General features: G+C 37.2%; 1 protein-coding gene across 4 annotated transcripts in view; it reads left to right on the top strand.

The window, feature by feature from the left end:
- Positions 1-23,756, top strand: part of unc5db (unc-5 netrin receptor Db) — a 302,793-nt gene that overhangs the window by 240,753 nt on the left and 38,284 nt on the right. For all 4 annotated transcript variants that reach the window (XM_086076348.1, XM_086076346.1, XM_086076347.1 and 1 more), the window contains one exon: positions 15,186-15,357. In XM_086076348.1, coding sequence (XP_085932474.1) covers positions 15,186-15,357 — 172 coding nt within the window. The remainder of the gene's footprint in view (positions 1-15,185; positions 15,358-23,756) is intronic.

Raw genomic sequence — 23,756 nt, 5'->3', positions numbered from 1 at the left:
CTCCCAGATCCCTGGGGAGTGAGTCACCGGTCACTTTCAATAATGCAGCTCATCTACGGGCTCAAGAAGCTCCCATTTAGATAGAACCCTTATTCATGATGTGGATTTGAGAAAAGAGACAGCAAGCTTCGGGCACTGTTACTACGGCAGGCAAGCTACTTAAGGGGCAGGTATTGTTATGAGGGGCCGTCAGGGACAGAACTCAGCTTTACCTTTTACGCACACTACTGAATTGCTCTCATACGCTAGTGAAATGCTTTTACCTACACTGGTGAAACACTCTCATGCACACTGATTCAACTTTTTTTTTTTTACTTGCATACTGTACAAAAGGGACAAGCTATTACATGAATTAACGAAACACTCATGCACAACAGATTTGTTTTCACTCACAGTCTTGTGAAATGCTCTCATACACGGGAAGCGATACGTTTGTGTACCTGAATTCACTTGTGTGTGTGAGCGAAAACAAATTCTGTGTTGTAGCCAAGATATTAAGTTAAATTAATTATGAGTTCATTAAACTTGATATACAGTATTCACTTTGGATTTTGGAATTACTTAATTCAAATGAATATATATTAAGTAGTGCTGTCAAAGTTAAAGCATTAACTAATTAATTAATCACAAAAATTATCGTATTAATCATGTATTAACGCAGATTAATCACACTATTAATTTTGACCGCAGATGATCCTTTAGCTTGACAGCAGATGGTTACGTTAAAAGTAGCACAGGTTTCGTTTGAGCAGTAAACATAACTACATGCATTAAAGCAAAGCATTTAATAAATGTTTGCGTATGACATTCAGAATATTTGTTCATGTCAAGCTATTGGGGTCTTATTTTTCTCATTTTAAATTATGCAAGTAATTAACTGATCAGAAAATGTTGAAGACGTCCCCATAACATCAAATGTAGAAAGAATTAACACATTTCAGGTGCTCTTCAAATTTGGTGGGTAAAAATGTTGATACAAAAGCTTTTTTATTAATTGATCAATCAAAATTCTAAAATGTGATTAATCTGATTTTTTTTTTAATCATTTGACAGCTCCAATATTAAGTGTAATGAACTCATAATTTACGTTGGATTAACTTAATTCAAGTGAATATATTAAGTTTAATGAACTCATACTTAACTAGCCTTAATATATTTGTCAGGTTCAGTCAGCCTAGAACATCTAAAGGGATTACACCATGAGATTAAATCTTATCTTTGACACCATGGCGAAGTCATTTTTAATGAAATATTAGTTGTTTTGCTGGTTAGTTCTCTAATGCGGAAGTAAAACACCTGGTTTAGTAAAATGTGCTTGTCGCACCCCCGGCGAGCTGGCTGCAGTCTCCTGTTGGGGCTCTGCGTTTGAAAACTCCTCTGAATGGCCACGCAACGCAAGCCATCATGGAGGAAGAGGGGAGGAGAGGGAAGAAGAGAGAGGAAAGAAGAAGGAGAAGAAAAAAACACCAGAGCAGGTCGCGAACCGCTAAACTGTTGCTTACAGAGCGGGCGCACTAATTACTACACCATTCATTCCGTTGGAGCAGTGGAAAAGTTTTACTTGTAGTTTACACGAGTATCAGCCAGAACCTTTTCTGGGATTTTAAGATGGCCAATTGTCATTGCACTTCGGCATTGCAAATGTGAAGGATAATTGATTGCTTTGAATTTTGAATTTGGACAGAATGTTTACTGATAAAGGGTGCTTTTGTCACTCTCCCATGGAGGTCTGAGAGAAAGTGGGCATGTGTTTAGTCCGCAGAGGCGGTGTGGGGGTGAATCTGCTCTTAATGACGTCCAAAAGTGCCAACAGCTCATTTTCTCAGGTTGGGAGGGGCTGGTGCTTGGACAGCAGAATTACCTAGAATTTCTCATAGAGGGGCGAATGGAGGAGAACACCACTTTGGTTATGATTTTGGTGCGGAATTAGTATTTTAACATGGCTAAAAGTTCCAAAAAGTTTATTTTTCACGTTGCTGTCCCTTTAATAAACAACAGATAACTAAGATAAGTGACTTAGATTCTTTTTTTGCTTGTGAGGAGAATGGACAAAGATGTGCACAGTTACAATCTCCTACCACTCTGAAGCACATTCTGTCAAGCCCTCTCTTTTTATTTCTTTTAGGGCGGTCCCTGGTTACACAGTCATTGCTGCTCTAAAGGTTGGGGGAACAACAGCAACCATCACGGATATGAGTCATTGTGCAGATGATAATAAAGACGTGTCTTTCTTCGGCGCTGAAGGTTTCAACAATTAAAGTTCAACAGTTCATCCGCAAAGTGCTTCAGCCGCTATCTTGTGATAAGGGCACAATTCCTGTTTTGCACATGCAGGAGCATGAGCCATGCTTTTTTTCACGGGGCTCTGCTCTCTTCAATTTACATAATTCAAACAAGGTTATATCGCTAAATACTATAAGAGTAAATATTCTAACAATATTCACTCTGGATTATTTTTGGATTAATTTAATTCAAGCGAATATATTTAAATTAAATGAACACATAATTAATTAAACTTAATATATTTACTTTGGATTAATTTAATTCAATCATGCATTACCAATTGAAGCAATTTTATTAAGTTGGTCAACAATTCAATTTGTAATCTTAAATTGGTTCAACAATTCTCTTTTTAGAGTGTAATATATGAAAAAACTTTTCACTTGTGTATGTAAGTGGAAAGAATGTCACCACTGTTAATAAATGCATTTCAGTAGTGTGTGGGGTAATCCTTAATTATGTCCCTGACGGCCCCTTATGTATTCTGCTCCTTGCCTAGACTTTTCTATAATTGTATGATTAGGCTCAACACTGCTGGCTGTTGGATCATGAAGTCTCTGTAGTCAGAAACTGCTGTGGATATAACCGCGAAAAATTATTGTACTGCGTAGACACATTATGGAGGATTATAAGGTGGCAGTGTGCACAAAGATCTGAAGGCCACACAAAGAAACAGAATTAGTTTTCGAAAATAAAACATGTCAAACAAACACTATGCTGTTCACTTCAGGGACATTCTCTACTACCATTGTTAATAATCCAAGCTTTCACAGTGTATATAGTCAGATTTTTTTTCCAATTATTTTCCATCCATCCATTTTCTTAACCGCTTGTCCTCACAAGGTTTGCTGGAGCGTATCCCAGCTGGCTTCAGGCAATAGGTGGGGTACACCCTAAAGTGGTTGCTAGCCAATCACAGGGCACACAGAGACGAACAACCATCCACACTCACAATCACACCTATGGACACAATTTGGAGTGTTCAATTAACCTCGATCTCACTTCCTGTGCACTGGGAGGCGGATGTACTAACCAGTCAACCTAATTTATTTTCCAATATTTTTAAATAATTTGGGTTTTTGAAGAAGGGGAGGTTGTTGTTGTTGTTGTTGTTTTTTTACCCCATTCTCCATGTATGAATGTTTATCCGTCGTTTGGGGAGAATTCTTTAGGCATAATCATTATTGTTTCCCAATGCACTTCATGGGCATCAATTATATGCAAATTTTGGCTATTTGGGAGCTGGGCCCTTCCAAATCCAAAGTTGTTTAAATATACATATTGGTCCATTTTCTGATTGGACCGGTGATTTTCTTCTTTTTTTTTACTCGCTGATCAGTGATTGGCTCCAAAATTCTGATCATGTAAACCTGATACATCATGTTTATTATTATTATTATTATTATTATTATTATTATTATTATTATTATTATTATTATTATTATTATTATTATTATTATTATTATTATTACTAGTAGTAGTAGTAGTAGTAGTAGTAGTCATAGCAATAGTACTAGTATTATTAATAATAATAATAACAACAATAATAAAATACAGTATACAATTCAAAGCTTTATACACAGGTAGTACAATACATTTATATTGCATAGTTAAAATGAGCTGGCCTTTGTAAGTGAGTGTGTTTTTGTTTGTTTGTTTTTTAAAGATTTTATCGATAACTAAATCATGAAGAAAGTTTTTTTGTTTTGTTTCTTAAAGATTTTATCGATAACTGAATAATTTAGAAAATAAATATGGTTATCAAGAATGTAGATAACAAAAATGGTTATCAAATAAGATAAAGTTTCTTGTAGAGTATGCAATCTTGTCAGTGTGTCATTTTCCCTGCTCTGACCACAGCTACAAGTTATTGGACAAGTCAGACAGAGCTTGGTAGAAATGTTGGAGGACTGTGAAACTTGGGGATTTAGTGCACTCGAGAAAATGTCGAAAGAAGTTGGGTTAAAACATTTTTTAAATCTGAAATATTGTGTCTTGGACGTGCAAACATTATCACCCAAATGTTCCCTTTTCCTCACTCTGTGTGTTTCTCTGCATGGATTTTGGACATTTTCATTTTTGTGTGTGGAATGAAACACTGGTAACTTGAGCATAGTTATTTGAATTCAGAGCAGTTGCCTTTATGTCTATTTGACCAACATATTAGAATGACTGACAGCCAAGCTCATTTGACATGGTGACTGATGCTTTGCTTGTCGGTATTCAAATGTAATCAATCAAGTGTGGAATATATTTTCCTTTGAGCAGTATTTTGTATTCATTTATTAAGTATTGAATTAACTAAAGTACTGTACAGACTAAAGAGATCCAGACCCAGTCCTGTCATGTATTTCCAGTACATATGATGATTGATTTATAAACAGTCAATCATGTTACTGTCTGACACTTTAGATTTTAATGAAACAACATACCTGTTTATGACTACATATGTGCAACATATTGTTGAATACAGTAAACACCTCAGTGTCAAGTACAAGTTTGTAGTGACATTTTAATTGTATTCTTAATACTTTGAACAATTAGTGTTTAATAGTTTATTGTATTTTAACTTACCACCTAAAATTTAAAAGTTATTTATTTATTTTTTTGTGTGTAGAATTTAGCCTCGCTGTATCAGACAATTATAATGCCAGTGTTTCAAGCATTATCTTACACATCAACATTTTTACAAGTTTGTTGAGTAATGATTGAGTTGAACTGCTGTAAATTGTCGCACCACATCCCCTTGTTTTGATGACAAGTGCTGTTTCTTCTTAAATCCAAACTATGTTCCCAGACTGACAAGCCCTGCTTGTTCTAAGCCTCTTTTAATGAACACACTCCAACCCACCAGCAAATCACCATGACTTTTTCACCTGGGCTGGGGGGGAAAAAAACAGCAGCTTGGCTATCTAGCAATAAACACTGGGGAGTGAACATCCACGCTTGCAACGAGTAAAGCCTGAAGGCATGTTTTGCTTGCAGCCCACCTGTTTGCATAAGCGCCTCTCATTAGTATGTTGTATTATGTCTGTTAGCATAGCATCAAATAGGGAGTGTTAAACAGATTGGTCTCTAAAAAAAAAAAAAGTTAATAAAACAGTTAAGCAAATCATAGGACTCATTTCCATACTTGTATATTAGGGCTGTCAGTTGAATGCGTTAATTAGATGAATTAATTACACTGAAAATTAACGAGTTATGAAAATTAACGCAATTTTAACAACACTAGAAGTCCCACAGCCAAGCCATTTGGCTTTTCTACATAGACTGTTAATTTGCAAATGAGGCAATAACTGTCTCCAAGTATTTTAGTTAGTTTTGGATTAACATCCAAACACAGGTGTGATCAGCTCTACTATTTGGCTTTTCTGATTTCAATACCAATAGGGAAGTTGGCTGCTCTTTTGGCCAACTCAACAGACCAGTGCGACACAGGAGAGTGAGGCAAGCTTTCTTGCTTACTTTTACTTGGATTATCCATCCATCCATCCATCCATTTTCTTAACTGCTTAGTCCTCACAAAGGTCGCGGGGGAAGGGGGGGCTGGAGCCTATCCCAGCTGGCTTCGGGCAGTAGGCGGGGTACACCCTGAACTGGTTGCCAGCCAATCCAGGTTACTTAGATTAATTAGATTAATTAATTACAAATCCTATAATTAATTAGATTTTTTTTAATCGCCTGACAACACTAATGTAGTTCCTTTTAACTCATTCACTCCCAGCCATTTTCACTGAAGCAACCCCCTTTGCTCCCGGCTGTTTTACTGGCTTTTGACAGATTTTGCAAGGACCACGGAATATTGTGTTCCATTGCTATAAAACCAAAAGAAAGATTAGTCTCTTCTTTCATCAGGAAAAAAAAGTATGTCTGTTTCCGTTTTGCAGCAATTAACATTAGAATATAGCTAAGTTTCATCATTAGTCACAAACCTGTTGAAAACACTGGGAAAAAGAGTTTGTTGCAACATGGCCCTGGTTGATCTCTTATACTCTGAAGCGACCTGCTGGCCATAACTACCATTGCTTTAAGCAATCTTCAGGTGAGATGCTGCATCAAAGCCTTCTGTATGCTCTAGCATAAAAAAAACATGAAAAACGTAAATAAGTTTTCGAGACCATGGCAGTATTTTTATGTTTATACGTTTTTGGGAGCAAACAAGTTTTTACAAAGTATGACACATGAGATCAACCGTTTTAGGTTTATTTTTCAGTGTTTACATCTGGATGTGATTTTGTTTGAACACCTATTTTTCATGTGAGCAAAAGTATTGGAATGTGGGACCGCCAGGTGTGTTTTGCTGCCTAGGTTTATCATTGATTACTCAATATGTAGTGTTGAATGTTTTCACATTGTTTCACATTTACAGTTGGATGTTTAACCAATGAGAAAACCAGAAATCTGTCTATATGTAAAGAACAGGCCCTTTTGAAGATGGGAAATCAATCAGAGCCATTGCACAAACATTGATCATGGCTATGATTGTATAGCATGAAGACGACATCAACCACTTGTTCTAAATGCAATGTTAAAGACATCAGATGGGTAGACCAAAGGCAAACAATCGCAGTTGACGAGAGACATATTGTAAATAAAGAACCCAAAACAACTGTCACAGCAGCAGCAGCAATCTCCATGGGGCAGGAGTAAATATATCGCAATTTACCATATACAGAAGACTGTATCAGAGAAGAGCATTACCTGCATTACCTGTTTCAAGTTGGAAATAAGGGAAGAAGAGCCACTTTCTTCATTTAGCAAGCAACCACAACATAGCGTCCACAGCTGCTTTATTCTAGTAGTTTACGTCCCCAAAACTTACGGGACCATCATGAAGTACACAGAGCTCGTGAATTTTGTCCCCTTCTCCGGGATCTTGGTATGGATGACAGGCGCTTCCAACGTGACATTAGGCTAACCTGTGTGGTGCCCAATTTGACGACCTGTTAGCTTTGACCGCTGCCTGGATTTCCGGGATGGACACCAACTGCTGACATTTTTGTCCCAGCTGTGGAGAGCCTGTCCATCTGTCTCCAGTAAGTGACTGTTTCATATTGTTCACTGGTTTGTCACAATGAATAAATATGAACTGCATCTAATCTCGCGCTGGCATGCAGCGCTGAATCTCAACAGGTTGTAATGCGCAATAAATGTATCCAAAACTACTACTACATCACGCTGGCTGTAAACAACGTTTATGTTGTTTACGTGAGTTTCGATCGATTGCTGACTGCATACCCATATAAACACTGTAGAAATGTAACATTGTATAAAGTCACAGGAATTTATTAGTTTTTTTAATGACAGCAGCTGTACAACTATATCAATGAAAGGGTAGTCTACAACTATCACTCTACACACAGATGCACCTGCATGCACGCAATAACGTATGACTGAAATGATCAAACACCCAGTGACATTTATTTAATTTTGGCATCTTAGTTTATGTAGAATATAATATACTGTATTTTCACTACAATTTGTTGTTTTGTGTCCTGCTGATTTGCACTCAGCTGCCATGCAGGACCACAGAGGACCCGAGGCACATGTCGGCAGATGTTGCAGATGAAGACGCTCTGCTGCAGAAAAACTTCATGAGACCATTCATGGGATGCACAATAGAAGCACATTTCGCTGGCATGTGCTCTCTATCTGATGTATGGTGTATATTTCTGCTTTTTAACCAGCTATTACAAGACGCATTTGTGCAAAGGATTTATCAGCTCACCTACTATTTTTTTTTTACACTGCAGATAAATAAAGAAATAAACCTGACACTGACTCAAACTTTTGACATAAGAAAAACATTTCAAACTTGACAAAGGCACTTGTTTGTTTGTCTATGTGTCAACTGTATTTTAGTTTAAAGAAAGAAAGGGCGGAATTTAGTGAATAATTTAACAAAACCAATATTGATAAAAGTTGGAAATGAATTCAACGTTAATTACAGAAAGCCTACCGGTAACTATTTCCATGCAAAGATTTTCCCCAAAGACAAAACCTTTGGTCACCTAAAAATATAACATTTTGGAAATAATGAAACAATACATTCTAGCTTGTGTCAGATCCAGATCCAATATCCGGAAATGTGGTTATCACTGTCTTATGTCAAACTCAAATATTTTAGTCGACAACAGAAATAAAGGAATTGGCCTCGGTGCTTCAATACTTTTAGAGGAGAATGTGCTGTATACAATGCTATGAAAAAGTATTCACTTCCTTCCTGATTTCAAACTGTTTAAGTGTGTAAATGTTTTGGGTCATCATGGCAATTTTAATATCTCTCAAAAAAAAACATCAAATAAATACAAAATGCACTTTCTTTTTTCACTTTCCTCTCTCAGTTTTTTTCTGTTAGGGGTCACCACAGACTGTCATCCATTTTTTATCCAAGCCAATGTTTTCTATTTAAGAATGCTTATCAGCTTTTTTAACTCGCCATTCTTAACAGCTTAAACAACCAATATCCACAGCAACATGTTCAAGACGCTTCCATACTTCCACAGTTAGACTCTCATCAGCCACAATGGTCTTTCCATTTTTCATCCTCTTTATGCCTTTCTAACATTGCTAATTGTGTGTGCATAGGTTTTACGATCACAAATTGATTAATGACAAAATGATGCCCCTTAAACAAACACATTTAACATGTCCTCTCATCTATCGGTGGCTGACATGCCACGGAATATTGTCACTGTGAGGGGAAAGGGGGATTGTGCGCGTCTTCCAAGTTTAAACCTCCACGATCACAATCAGATCGATGCTCCTTAAACACGTCATTCATCCAGTATCAGCGGCGGCGGAGGGTTGCCTTATATTATTGTATTAAATTTAACTTAAAGCCTCCACGATCACAATTTGATGCCCCTTCAGCATTCAGCCACTAACAGCAACGGCCGAGATACTCCGAAGGCACTTTCATCACGGAGGTTGTTATTGACTTCTGAAGACAGCCTGCCAAAAATCATACTTTTTCGGGCCTCTACTTTGTTTACAAGTGTCTCCACCTCACATGTTTTTTTTTTCCATTTGTGCTCATGCTCTATAATGTGATTATCTTATCGTAATCGTAATAATTTGCATATTTATGTTCGGGCGTTGGGAGGGAGGAGTCTGGTACATTTCCGCATTGATTGAGATGTATGAAAAGAATGTGCTTGGATTCGTACGTACGCACAGATTCGTACATCTGGATTGTTTTATGTGTGCGACGTTTTCTGGAAATAGACGTACGGCGTGTTTCAGTATGAAAATCTTAAGCAAGTTTTAGTACATGAGGCCCTTGGTCATCTGATTTGATCTCCTTGGCTGTAGTGGTCCAAGCTTATGGAATCACTCTTATGCTGCCAAATTCTACAACGGGTTTTCTGCTCTGTCTTTGTCTTCTTCATCTTCCTCACATTACCAAATCAAATAAACTCCTCAGGATATGTGGAGTCCACAGGTATGACATCACCGCTGGCGGACCAAACATACCTCTCAGCATGGTGGCTCCCATGAGGACTTTTAAAAATGTTAAAACTTAAAAAGACTAAAAGTGAATAAAACAAGATAAAAATGAAGGATGATAGGAGATACAATCAAATAAGATAAAAATGTATTAAACTAATACATTAATGAAATAATAAATAGAATGCAGCTTTTCCATAAGTTTTTGTTCAGGCTCTGGAAGTAATGTAAAAGGCCTGTGCCAGAGGACCTCAGGGTTGATATGATGAAAGCATATCAGGGCCTGGTTGTTCAAAACTCTGATTAAGTCAATTTAACCAACCGTAAACTAACGGCAGTTATCTTGTTCAAAACTCCGTTAACTTTAACCGACTGTTAACTTGCCGTTAAAGTTAACACCTAAAGACCGCCGCTAACTTTTTAACAGTTTGGTTAACTCTTCCTTCATGGCTAATGCTGCCTTCATGATGCCCGTTGAGCGCAGGAAAAAGAGTCTATCGAGGGCTTGACTTTGACATTGGTGATTATTCAGATGAAGAGTTTCGCACACACTACCACTTAGCAGTATTACAATGCCATGTATCATTCTGAGTTTAAAGAGAAAGGATAAAGATGTGTTTTTTTTAAGACAAGTCCCAAAAATGGACAGAGAGGGGGCTTGCCCAACATAGTGGGAGATGATTCCAAAGAGGGGTTACCTGTGATGTTTCTTGTTTACTTTCACGTGAATAGCGGCTAATTATTTAATTTAACTTAATTTAAATATAAATTAAATATAATAATAATAATACATTGTTTTATTAATTTAAATTTAAAACAGTAACAGCAAATAATAGATGAAAAATACACACATAGAAGTATGTAGATACAAAAACAAGACAAATAATTCCAAATTATTCTATCTAATATTACACAAAAAATACAAATAAGTCAAAAATAAAATATGCTAGATAAATAAAATAAAATATGCTAGATAAATAAAATAAAATGTGTTAGACAAAAAAAAAACTCCCAAAAATATGAGAAACAAAAACATGCAATACTATATGCTACAAAAATATTGGCCAAAAATACAAAAACATTGCACAAAATATTCACTGAAAATACACACAGTGGAAAAAAATTAATTATAATGAATAAAAAAACACAATAAAAATAATTAATTTCACAAATTGCTTCAACCATTTATTGAATAACATTTTCTTCATCAGCAGAACATTTCCTGCTTCTTTTTTTTCGGCGCGTACCGGGGGTCATTTGGTTAGTATCCATTTCGTTCGTCGACCCGGAGGTAAACAAAAAGAGGAAATGTGGGTTATATCGGTGCTAACCAGTGACGAAAACGGCACGGTTTACTTTGACTGTGCCGTTAATTAACAGCGTGACTAACCATATTTTGAACAACGCATATTTAACGTTCAGTTAGTCTATGGCGGGTTAAGAAGTTAACCGGCGGTTAGGGGTTAAACATTGGTTAAAATAACCGCAAATTTAACAACCGGCCCAGATAGCTATGATTGCCCAAGTCTGTTAAGACATTTAAAAACTTGTAAAATAACTTAAAATTGATCCTGAAACACACAAGGAGCAAATGAAGTGATCTTAAAACTGGTGTAATGCGCTCTGCTCCCGCCATCTGGTCTTTGTCAACACACAAGCTGCTAAGTTCTGGAGTAATTATAAGTTTGAGATACTCTTTTTTTTTAAATAATCTAATCAACAAGAAATTAAAGCATGCACCAGCACCTCAGTGTTAGCTTGAAAGAGAAACAAGCAGATTCTGGCTGTGTCCGAATGTCCACCCTTATCCCCTAAGCCCTCATTCACTAACTTGCCACGCACTATATAGTGGCTTAATATGTAATGCCCTCATTCTGTTTGGCGATTCGGACAGCCAGCTCACTACTTTCTCTTCGTCGCATATCACGTGACCACCGTAGCTGATGCACCGGCGCATAAATCTCCGACTATGTATTGTGAATGAAAATGTACTTTATTTCCTTTGTTGTACATATTTTCAACTAAAACAAATTAATTATTTCCCTAGCATATAGGCTATTAAATGCATCGCTTTGATTCCCGTGCTTGTGCTGTCGCCCGCGGCATGTTTTTTTCATACTTGCAATGCATTGTAGTCTATATCAACCCGGTTGAGTGAACATTAATGTTCACTACTTCTTCGCTCCCTGGACATTCGGACACCACTACAAAATGAAGGGCACTATATAGGGAGTAGGGTGCACAATCGGACACAGCCTTTGTCTTTATTCTTAAGACGGTAACCTATTTTGGATAAAAAATTCAGATCAGAGTCAATAATAACACTCGGATAGCTTTTTTTTTCTTTCTTTTTTTACACATTGACGATTTGTAATTGTATTTTTTCCTCTTGGAATTTTGGTAAAAGTTTTCCCCTCATGCCTTCAGAACCAATCACTAACACTAACCTCTATTTTGAAAAATCCCTGCCATCCATGACTTCATGTAAAATTGTGTGTCATCCACATAACTGTGGAAGCTGATGCAATGTTCTCTGATGATGTCCTCAAGGGGGAATTGCATATAAAATTTACCCTTGGGGCTCCTCACACTCAATTTCATGTGTTCTGGAGAAACATCCAAATATCCATAGCTACAAAGAAACTTTGACCTGTGATGTAGGATCTCAAGCAGTTAAAAACAGTAACAAAGGTTGCGGTGTCGGTTGAATAAAATCTGTTGATCTACTGTATAAAAGAGATCCGGTAATACAAGGACTGTGAGTTGATTTGAATTGTCAAGTCATCTTTATAGCAGAGTTTGTTTGTTTTTTAATTGGTGTCGGGTAAATGGTTGATGGTGAAAAAAAAAGCAATTGGGGATTGTTATTTATTGTCTGTGATGAATAAAAAAAAAAAAAAAGGTTAATTCTTTCCTATTCTTACCTTATTGTAGATTTAGATTTTTTTCACAAAATATCTCATGATGAACTGTCAACTTGGATTTCTTTTTTTTTACCATATCCTCTGTGAAGTCATACAATTTATTAAAAAAAAAAATGTATTTAGTCGTTTCTCCACTCTAGTGTAAGTCTTATTTTTATTGTTTAAGTTAAAACTGGAGCCACTGTGTGCAGTGTTGACTTTATTTCGATGTTAAGACGATCAACAATAAAATAATAGGATGCAGGTTAAATAAAATCAGCAGGGCTGTGCTGTAAAATCCTGATAAAATTTGCAGCCACCTCAGAAGTCAGGTTGCATTTCTTTACAGTTCCCACTGGGGCCTCCTAAGGGTTCAAACAGGTGATGTTACAAAATGCACAAGAGTGGTCAGACACAGCCAAGTCAATAACAGGCTCGAGGTTATAAAGAGGTTGAGGCTGCAGCCTCTGTTGTGAGTCGGCTGTGTTATGTGCTGTTCGTCATCTTACAAATCACCGTCTTATGTTGTCTGGCTAAACCAGGGATCACCAACCTTTTCGAAACTTCTTGGGGACTGGTTAGTGCCACTGGGGCCTCCTGAGGGTTCAAACAGGTGATGTTACAAAATGCACAAGAGTGGTCAGACACAGCCAAGTCAACAACAGGACGCACAAGTTAATAGGCTCTAGGTTATAAAGAGGTTGAGGCTCCAGCCTCTGTTGTGAATCGGCTGTGTTATGTGCTGTTCGTCATCTTACAAATCACCATCTTATGTTGTCTGGCTAAACCAGAGATCACCAACCTTTTCGAAACTTCTTGGGGACTGGTTAGTGGCAAGGGCTATTGATTTGATATACACACTAAAATAACACATTTTCTAAAATCCCCTCAATAGTATTAGTATGTGGTATTGTTAATAATTAATTATATTGATTTATGTGAAGACACTGGTCATGTTAATGATTTCTCTGAATAATTAGGAAACAGAAAGATATCATAACAACATTATTTTCATAAATCTCTGGCAGTGTTTACATTTTTAAATGATTATTTATATAGCAATCCCAGAAAATCTCAATGGTCCATCACTTTTGAGCTATTTTTTTTTATAACAGCCCCGCTGGCACTATGTCGGTGACCCCTCTGCCTTCTCCTTTAGGCCACATAGTCTGCACAAGATGCGCCAGTAGTCTAGCTGTGTTCTTCTCCAATACCTTAGCTTTTGTAGGTCAGCTTATGTTCCTCACTCTTTTGGAAGAAAGTGTTCACTACAGCCATCTCTTTCCTTTTTGCAAAGTAAATGACTGCCTTGTCCCTCTTAGTTCCTGTTCTGGTTACCACACATATCCATAAGTGCTGTATCACCATTGTTTTCCTTTACCAACATATCCAATCTGCACCAGTCACTCCTCTCTCGCTGTCTGGGATGCTCTGAACCACTTTGTCGAGATCCTTCCAGAATCTCTCTTTCTCTTCAATTCACATCCTACCTGTGGGGCATGACCACTAATAACATTAGGTTTTTTCCCCCGACGTTTTTCAAACCTGTATGTTTTTGTTTTTGTTTTGTTTTTTCAAAAACTGCACAGTGCACACACAAAACTCCAAACATCACACACAAATTGCTCAACCCTGGTATCCCTCTCTCTGCCATCAAATCTCTTAACAAGCATGCCATTCATTGAAAAAAACACAACTAAGCTTTTGGTTGAACACTACCAAGCATGTACAGAACACTGAAGAGAAAAATTGAAAACACAATTATAAAAATGAAACACACATGGAACAAACATCAAATTTCATACGTATTTTCAGACAAAACAAACAAAGCCTCGACTATAAAATGTTTGTTCTTGATGAAAACTTAAGGGGAATAAACTGCAAAACGATCTGGTCTATGTAAAAAAGTAATTGCCTTCTCAAATGTTAAATGAATAAAGTTGAGTTGACTTTGAACAACCAGAGATTGTGGACAGTTGAGTTTAATTTCATTGGCCACACCAATTACTGCCAGATTTATATGATTAACAGAAAAATGAAATCCTGTGCCTTTGGCAGTTCATGTATAGCAGATCTCAAAGGATTCCTCCTGTTTTTGAAAAATCCACATCTTGGTGTAGTTTTGGAAATATCTGTGTGGTTGAAGTCATCAGCTGTAATGAGAAAAACACCTGGGTGTGCTGTCTGTTGCTCACTGATGGCCTAGCAGAGTTCAAGAGTGCCTTGCTTTGACTGCTGCTATTGGCAGTGAGGAGGATGTAAACCACAACCAGAAGCAAGAAGGGTCGGCACTTAATGCTAATAAAGTCTGTCGGCGCAGAACAGCGTTTTGACACACCAGCAGTATTCTGGCACAATGCATAGGTAAACATACACCCCCCTGCAATGAGTCTTACCTCCTGCCACAGAGATGTGCAGTAGCATGTTAGCCCCAGTGGATGGATAGCAGAGTCGTGGATGCTGTCAGTGAGCGCTTTGCCTTGTGGGATAATGTTTTGTTTTTGTTTTGTACCGTACCACACACACTGATCTACGTTGTCATACTGTGTTTAGTGCCAATACACTGGAAGGCTGTGAAATCCTCCTGAGCCCTGAAGTGATGTATGGTCCTCCGGGTCTGGACCTATCCTGCCCAGTGGCCATGACCATGGCTCACTGTGCCGAGGTGGACTCTGAGAACTGGAACATCCAGCTCAAAAGGAGAGCCCAGGACAGTAAATGGGAGGTAAGTACTGCAGGCACACACCTGTTAAATAAAATAAAGTACAATTTAGATTTTGTTCTATTTCAATTGTTTTTCTTCCACAATGGTTCCACTGTACCCCACAATAAGTGAAATCTGCACTATAGAAATACCCTTTTTAAATACAGTACACCCTCTTTTTATTACGTTTCCTGCACTTACATTTGTTATTGTGCTTAAATACACTTTTAAAACAATACAATCACATTTAAACACATATTGCTGATGTCGGGCCGAAACTTTGTAAGTCACAATTTGACAAATGTAATCATATTTTTTTCAAAAATCTGTGCTATTGGTCAATCCACATATGCGGGTGTAATTTTTACAAAAATATTGATCAATCTAAAGTGTTAAAAATGGCTTTCTCTCTGATGATTGCAATGTTAATGGTTGAAAAACCTTTTTGGGCGTCTCCTGAAAAGTGACGATTTTGGAGGTACAAGGTTTTGGCCTGACACAAGTGATATAATACTGTATATTGACAGAGAGCAAGAGCCGTGGATATCACAAAAATAAGCAATATAAAAGCAGTATGAAAAAAATTGAGTAATGTATTAACACTAAAAGGAAAAAATCTGCGCTATTGCGGGATTGCTAAAATGTAAGTAAATGGAAGCTAAAATGGAAGTATACAAAGCCTGTCAGAATTAATAGATTTTAATACCTAAATAAATTCAAAACATTCCAATGGGCAGTCTGTCGATATTTTTTTGTTTCCAGAATCCCTTTATTGTCTACCTCCTTTGTTTTCCATCCACTTTGCATGCAGATAAGGTTAGCTGACGCATGAGTTTCAGTATTATTACAACTACACGTCCTTGTCCCTGCATAGACACATCACTTTGCCGAGAACCAAGGAAATTCTCCTGAAAAGAAATAAAAACAAATTAAGCACCAGCTGTTGATGTTTTCACACCTCTCAACCATAATGATATCTGTTTGGGTTTATTTCAGACAATGAAGTCCATCTGTTTTTGCGGGCCATGTAACTATGGTAAATAACTCCAACAGCTGTAGGCATATTTTAAAAGTTTTTTTTTTAAGTATACAGCCAAGACCCACGCAATCTCGTCTCAAGCAGTATATTTTAAAATTGTGCCAAAGATGTTGCTCATCGTACAAAGCCCACATATTTTTTTTATCACCTGCAGCTCAGGTCAGATCTGAGAAGCCAGCAGTTCTTTGAGGCATAGATTTCTTTAAATGAGCAGTCAGAGGCAACATCCCTAAAGTAATGGAAGTACAATAGCAGAGGTATTGACCAGCGGGGGTGAAAATATTGATCTTCACGCCACACAATTTTGGAATCCTTCACAACTACAAATCCCCCCACAGCGTTAATAAAGGCTGTCGGTCTGTCTGTCCACCCTTCCACCTGTCTGTCCATAAGCAATAAAAATGTACAGAACTTAACTCTGACTCGCACTTGCTCTACAAACCAGTCTATATGTGACCCGCTCCGGCAAAATAATCCGCATGTCGGAAGGATGTTTCTCGAGCTACACACGAAAACGTACAGTTTGCACGAAAATGTCGATTTTGAGATTTCTCCACAAATAGCTTCCTTGAGGTCTCTAGTTTAATTTCCCAGCAGCACAAAGTAAAAAATGTAATAGAAGCCGAGTCTTGCACCTGTTTATTAAAAGCAACCTGTTTTTTCTCGCCTTAAATGGCATTCACAAATGGTTTATATAAATGTTGTGAGGATAAGCGGTTCTGATAATGACTGCATGGACAAAAAAAATTGAAGTCCACCATAATGAATGCATGAATTAATGACGGGCACGTCATAACACACAATCATACCTTGTCGTAGAAGCGTGTTGGCGGTCCGGTTACCGTGCTTTGTAATCCAGAGATAATTTTCAATTTTGGGATCTCTTTCTGAATGAATCGATTTCTACTTTCAATTCAAATGACTAAGGCATGTCCACTAACTAGGTGCAAGAAAGGCGGAGTCAGGCATTGACAGGTGCTGTCACTCAATCTCCTCAGCTGTCACTGACATGACTGACAGCAAAATGTGTAAATACAGTAATGTAATGATTTGATCACTTCTCTATGTCAATTCCACGAGACGGCGTCTATGAAAGATGACACGCCACTTGTCATACGTCAAAAATGAACCGCCAACCTGAGTCGCAAACATCACCACAAATTTTCACTTTATGGTCTATAAGTGGGATGAAATTAAAATAAAATGTGAAATATGAAACTTAAATATGAAAAATCATCGCGATGGTCCCTGCGATGGCGAGTCACCCCGCCCCCAAATCCACGGAGTGTAAGGCGTGACTTGTATTGTTGTGTTCCTTATGTATTACGTTGAGTGTGGGGTGGTGGGGTGGAGGGGAACTAAACTGTGTTGAACCATCATAACATTTCCTTTATGTAACCAAAAGCATTTGATTTGAGACATAACATCCATGATGTTATCAATAAACTTGTCACAGGCCACACCAAATTGCAAATAATCTTTAATTTCACACAAAATTATGCATTCAAATTTCCCACTGTGTTATTATGACCTAATTTAAACAAGGAAGGACACAAGGAGCAACAATAAAATAACTAAACTTTGGCTGATGCCTCAGAAGATAAATTGCAAGCTGAATGTGATCTTCAAAGGTGAGGCTAATTACATCTGTTGAGAGTTCAAACTTCCAAAACTTTTAAAGGGTTCAAATCTCGGACAATGGCCTTAGCTGCAATTGGAATTGACTTTCCACTGATATTTGAACAACTCATGAAAATTTCAGGTTCATATATTTTACCTTAGGTACTTACTGATTGCTATGGACATTTGAAAGATGCAAGTCCCAAAACTTTAAACCCCCTTTTCTCAAAACTAGTGATTTAAACCTTCCAACATTAAAATTGCTGTAAATTTTTGAGGTACGTGCATGTATTAAATATAATTTTAAAGGGAATTAAGTGCATAATTTGAATATATCAATATCTCAATTTGGATTTTTTGGCACATGAGGACACTTTTGCCAGAGCCAGTCACGTATGAACAGTGGAATGTCTAAAGTTGTAAACAATCAACTTCCAGAGTAGCATTCTGATAACCTGTATTAACCTTCCCATGCTTTTGCAGTTTCCGGCGAAATTCCAAAACATACGTTGTTAGGAAACTATGAATTGTCCACAGGTGCGGATGTGAGCGTGAATCGTCATTTGTCTCTATGTGCCCCGTGATTGTATAGTGACCAGTCTATGGTGTAACTCACCTCTCTCCCGCAATCAACTAGCAAGGCTCCAACAGCTTTTGGAATCTATATGAGCTGTATGCTGTGTGACTCGTTAATTATGTGCAAGCTATATAGACAACCAAGCTTTGTGTGAGAGCGGATTGATCCTGCCTTATGTTGCCTCTGTCCGCAGGGTGACATCAGGCCACATAAAGGTAATGTTGTAGCAGGGGTAAAATAAAAAAGCAATTATAGTCAGTAATAGACAGGAAGGAGACACTGCTGCTGTCAGTCATTCATGGAGAATGGTAAGGGAATTACAATAGAGGGCATAAGGGGCTGTTAGACAAGAAAAATATTGATTTGTGGATCAGGAAAGATTCTGCACAATGAATTTAGACGTTAGGAAATCAGGTGGAAAAGCATGGGGTTGTTTAGGCGCTGCCAGCAATTGTATGTTTTCCTGCAATATATCAACACAGGCACAAGCAGTCTGTGCAACTCGGATGATATTTTACTTTTCTTCTCAGCATCTCAGCATCTAATGTTTTCCAAAATAAGTTTGTTTGCTTTCGGTTTGTATTGCATATCTGTAGGTGTTTTATCTCTATGATATAAGAATGGGTTGCCCTCTCCAGCGAAGCTGTATTTTATATTATTCTTAGTTAAAAGTCTTGTTGCATTTAATTCCAAAGCCACAAAGCCAATACAGGCAAAATCTCTTTGTCACTTTAAATTATTTTGTTTTATAGCTGTAACCATCAAGATGATGACAACTATGGAATAGAGTGAAAATAATGAGGAGAAAAATGCAGTCAGACTGTAATGTAAATGTAAATAGGACAACAAGTTTTAGCAAGCCACACACGGGTCAAAATAATGAATACCACAGGTTTGCCTCTGGCTGTTGTGGTGGTTGTCAGCACTTAAAAGAGCTTGTTATCTAGAGGAAGGTTGCTCTCTCCATTGTCTGTTCTTGCTGCAAATATTATTTTCTGAACACAGAAATGGAGGCTGTATGGAAAGTTTAAGAACTGCTGTATCGCTTTCATGCATCACACTATCGTGTATAAGTCTTTGGCCACATAGCCTTAATATTTTGCTGACCCTTTTCACAGCAGCCAATTTGACATACAGTAGCTAGATAGATACAGTGAGCAGCAGTGACTGCATACAATGATATCAATTAGCCATCTTATTTCTTCTTGAAGTTATTTTTACTTTAGCTACCCACATTCACAAATGAAATAATATGCAAACAAATAATTAATGCAACTGTGTGGTGAAATACCTTTAAACTAGTGGTGTCAAACGTACGGCCCGCGGCTGGATCAGGCCCGCAAAGGGGTTTAATCTGGCCTATGAGATGATCTTGTAAAGTTGAAAAAAAGAGTAATGTTGGACCAATTAATCAGACGGTCAAAATCATTACATATAAATTTGTAATTTCACAAGTAATCCTCAGATTAGCAATGCAATTTATACATGGAATTGACCTTAATGAAAAAATAAAAACATTAACCAACATGAATCAAACAAACGTGCTGAATACGACACATTCAGCTCCTGGTAACACAAACACATATGACATTGATTAAGGTCCTATAATTTCATCAACTGCGCCAAACAATGCATTCTGGGAACAATATATGAGTCGTATATGCAAAACAGATAGATATAACTAAGGTCCTATAATTTCATTAACTGCGCCACACAATGCATTCTGGGAACAATATATGAGTCGTATATGCAAAACAGGTAGATATAACTAAGGTCCTATAATTTCATTAACTGCGCCACACAATGCATTCTGGGAACAATATATGAGTCGTATATGCAAAACAGGTAGATATAACACATCCGGAACTCATTCCCCGCTATTTAGGGCTGGCTTGCAAATAGCGAAAATCTTAACTGACGCCAATTGTTTTTACGTTATAAATCATGATTATACAGTCCGGCCCACTTGGTAATATATTTTCCTCCATGTGGCCCCTGAGCTAATATGAGTTTGACACGCCTGCTTTAAATGTGTGTGATGTGTGTTTGTGTTTTTGTACGTGTGTCATAATCCCAGTATGCATACTGCAGATTTATCTGCCAGTGCAGTAAAATCAATTTACTAACTTAGAATTCTTGAAATAAGAAAAACATGTTGATCAATATTAATCTTAAAATAAGCTTTAAACACTTATTCTAAGCAACAAATCAAGGAAATTAAATCTTAAAATAAACCATAAACACTTATTGTTTAAAGGTTAAATGGCCTTATTTCAAGTAAATTAAATCTTTTTTTTCTTTCAAATTTTTAAAGGGACTGCAACATGAAAAATCAGCTTTTTTGAGCTTTTAGCCATGTTTAAATGCTAATTCCTCACCAAAAACATGACCAAAATTGTGTTTTCCTCCATTTGCCCCTGTATGAGAAATTCTAGGTTATTCTGCTCTCCAAGCACCAGCCCCTCCCAACCTGAGAAAACGAACTATTGGCACGGTTTGACGTCATTGCGTGCGGCCCCACCCCCGCACCGCCTCTGCGGGCTAAACGCACGCCCACTTTCTCTGAGACCTCCCTCCATGGGATAATGACAAAAGTAGCCTTTATCAATAAACATTATGTCCAGCAATCAATTATTCTTTACATTGGCATTGCCAAAGTGCAATGAAATGACAATTGGCTGTCTTAAAATCCATTGGCTGACACTGGTGTAAACTACAAGCCATTTGCGCTGATGAATTAAAATGAATGTACGATGTAGTGGATAGTGTGCTCGCCCCATAAGCAATAGGGCGTGGGTCTTCCACGATTTCTTGCGGCAAGGACCCGTTTTGTTTCAAATGTTTATTCAAGAATTTATGACTTGCATGACCAAAACGCAGAGATCTAGCAGCCTGTGGAGTCCATTTAAAAAATCGTCTTAAAGCCTATCTGTATGTTTCGTGGCCGTTGTGCGAAGCAGCCGGCTCGGACGACGTCATGAGGGGGGCATGGCAGCCACAGGGGGAAGGGCAGGGTTTTACTAAGCCGAGCGTTTGACTTCCGAGCAAGAAAAATAGCCACTGAAATAACTCATCATTATATGCCTATAGTTAACAGTGGAAGGGCTTAAAATACCATAGTGTAGTCCCTTTAAGAAGCTTAAAACACTACTGAAGCAGGGCATCAAGTGTCCATCTTTATTTGTACCTTAAATTGAGTGTCAAGCAAGGAGATAACTGGCAACATTTTGAACTGCATTTGGTATGACCCAGCCAGGGATTGAACTTGCAACCTCCAAGTCTGAGGGTAGACGCTCTACCACAAGACCACTGAGCTGGTACTATGTTTACTGGCAAGAGGAAAAATTAGCTTAGTAAATATGACAAAACCACAAACTGAATTTTACAAGAAAAATTGTTTACAATAAAGTGCTATATTGTAGGGCTGTGCAATTAATCGAAATTCAATTACAATATCAATTATTACACACCACAATTACAAAATCAGCATAATTGTAAAAAAAAATAAAAAAGATTAATACTACTTTTGAGTAGTTTGAGTTGTTTAAATTTATACATTTGCACCTTTTTTAAATTTTAAAATAACTATTCAATTTTGTTTCACCCAAAAGGAACTTGCATAATTATAGTGTTTCAAAAAAAATTATTAGTCTGAATATTTTTTACATTTAAACATGTTCTTGTTTTCTACCAAAAATAAATGATCTTCCCGATCGTGTTTTCAATTATTACCAAAATAATAGTGATTAATATTTTCTCCATAATTAAGCAGCCCTTCTATATTGCACTTTTGTTTGATTGTTTTCACACTTGTATTTTCCTTTTATCTTGGTACTAGATTCTGCAAAATCTTAAAATAAGAAAATGCAATTTATGAAACCCCAGTTCAGGGCCTTTGGTGTTGGTTAGTCATCTTAAAATGTGGAAAATGTTTGTCTTAAGCCTCACAGCACTTAAAACTGACTGTTAACACTCAAGGACAGCTTGATCAAATAAGATACTTAAGTAATAAGTTTATTAAAATAAGCAGTATGATATTATCTGACAATCTTATTTTAAGTAAAAAATAACTTGTCAGAGTCTTACAGCATTTTAGCTTATTGTGCATAAAAAGTTAGCCAATTTTATGATCTACAAACTAAGTAAGAACTAAAAGACAATCTTAAAACAAGATTAATAATCTTAGAAATTCTGCTCTTGCAAAGTATATAATCCTCAAAACAAGATCAATAAGACTTTATGGCTTGATATAAGCGTTTAAGTCTATGTTAGATAGCTGATTTTTGCAGTGAACAGAGACTCTTAAAGCATTTTAGCTTATTATGCAATAACATTAACTAATTTTAGGATTTACAAACTAAGTAAGAAATAATAGACAAATAATCTTAAAACAAGATTGATAATCTTAGAAATTCTGCTCTTGCATAGTAAATAATTCTCAAAACAAGATCAATAAGACTTTAGGGCTTGATATAAGAGTTTGAGTCTAGGTTAGATAGCTGATTTTTGCAGTGTGTACTGACCAACTTTCCGGTGAGGGCTCGTTTGCTCGCAGCAGCATCGATCAAAAACACAGATTCCCTCGTAGGAGGCAGCATAAAGTTTATCCAAGGGAAAAGGCTTGGAACAGCCTCGGGTTTTGGGCATCTGACACTTTAGCCCCAACACGAAATCCTCGGAGGTGAAACTGTGGACTTGCTTGCTTCTCATTCCTGATAATAAAATGTGTTTTTTAATCTCGCCGAATTGCACGAATCCACTTCTGTTTTAGTTCCATGTCGCAGGGAAACGATTTAAATGAAAGGCAAGACTGCTTTAATAAAATTAAAACGCAGGAAGAGCATCCCAGTACCATTCAGTGGCTTTTATTTTTCGCCTGCGGCATTGTTGCAGTCGCTGTGAATGACACCGGAAATTGATGCGACATTGATCACTTAACTTCCGGATTTTGTGAAAAAGGTCTATGCCTCGTTCTCACATTACCAGACAAATTAGCTAGTAAATATTTATGACCACCCAATCGAAATGAATTTTAACCCTGTTAATTTAGAGCCCTGCTTGTTTGTGCTTGGCAAGTCTGGATTTAAATTCTATATTGATTCTATTAACAGGTAAGAATTGAAAAATATTGTGTGCCAAGAAGGGTGAACAAAGTTTGAACAATGGCTACAACTTTCAGATGCA

This window comes from Leptonotus elevatus, chromosome 5 (genome assembly GCF_054856555.1).
Source record: "Leptonotus elevatus isolate MCC_2025b chromosome 5, RoL_Lele_1.0, whole genome shotgun sequence".
NCBI lineage: Eukaryota > Metazoa > Chordata > Actinopteri > Syngnathiformes > Syngnathidae > Leptonotus > Leptonotus elevatus.
The sequence above is the reverse complement of the archived record's forward strand: the minus strand, read 5'-3'. Positions and strand labels throughout refer to the sequence as shown.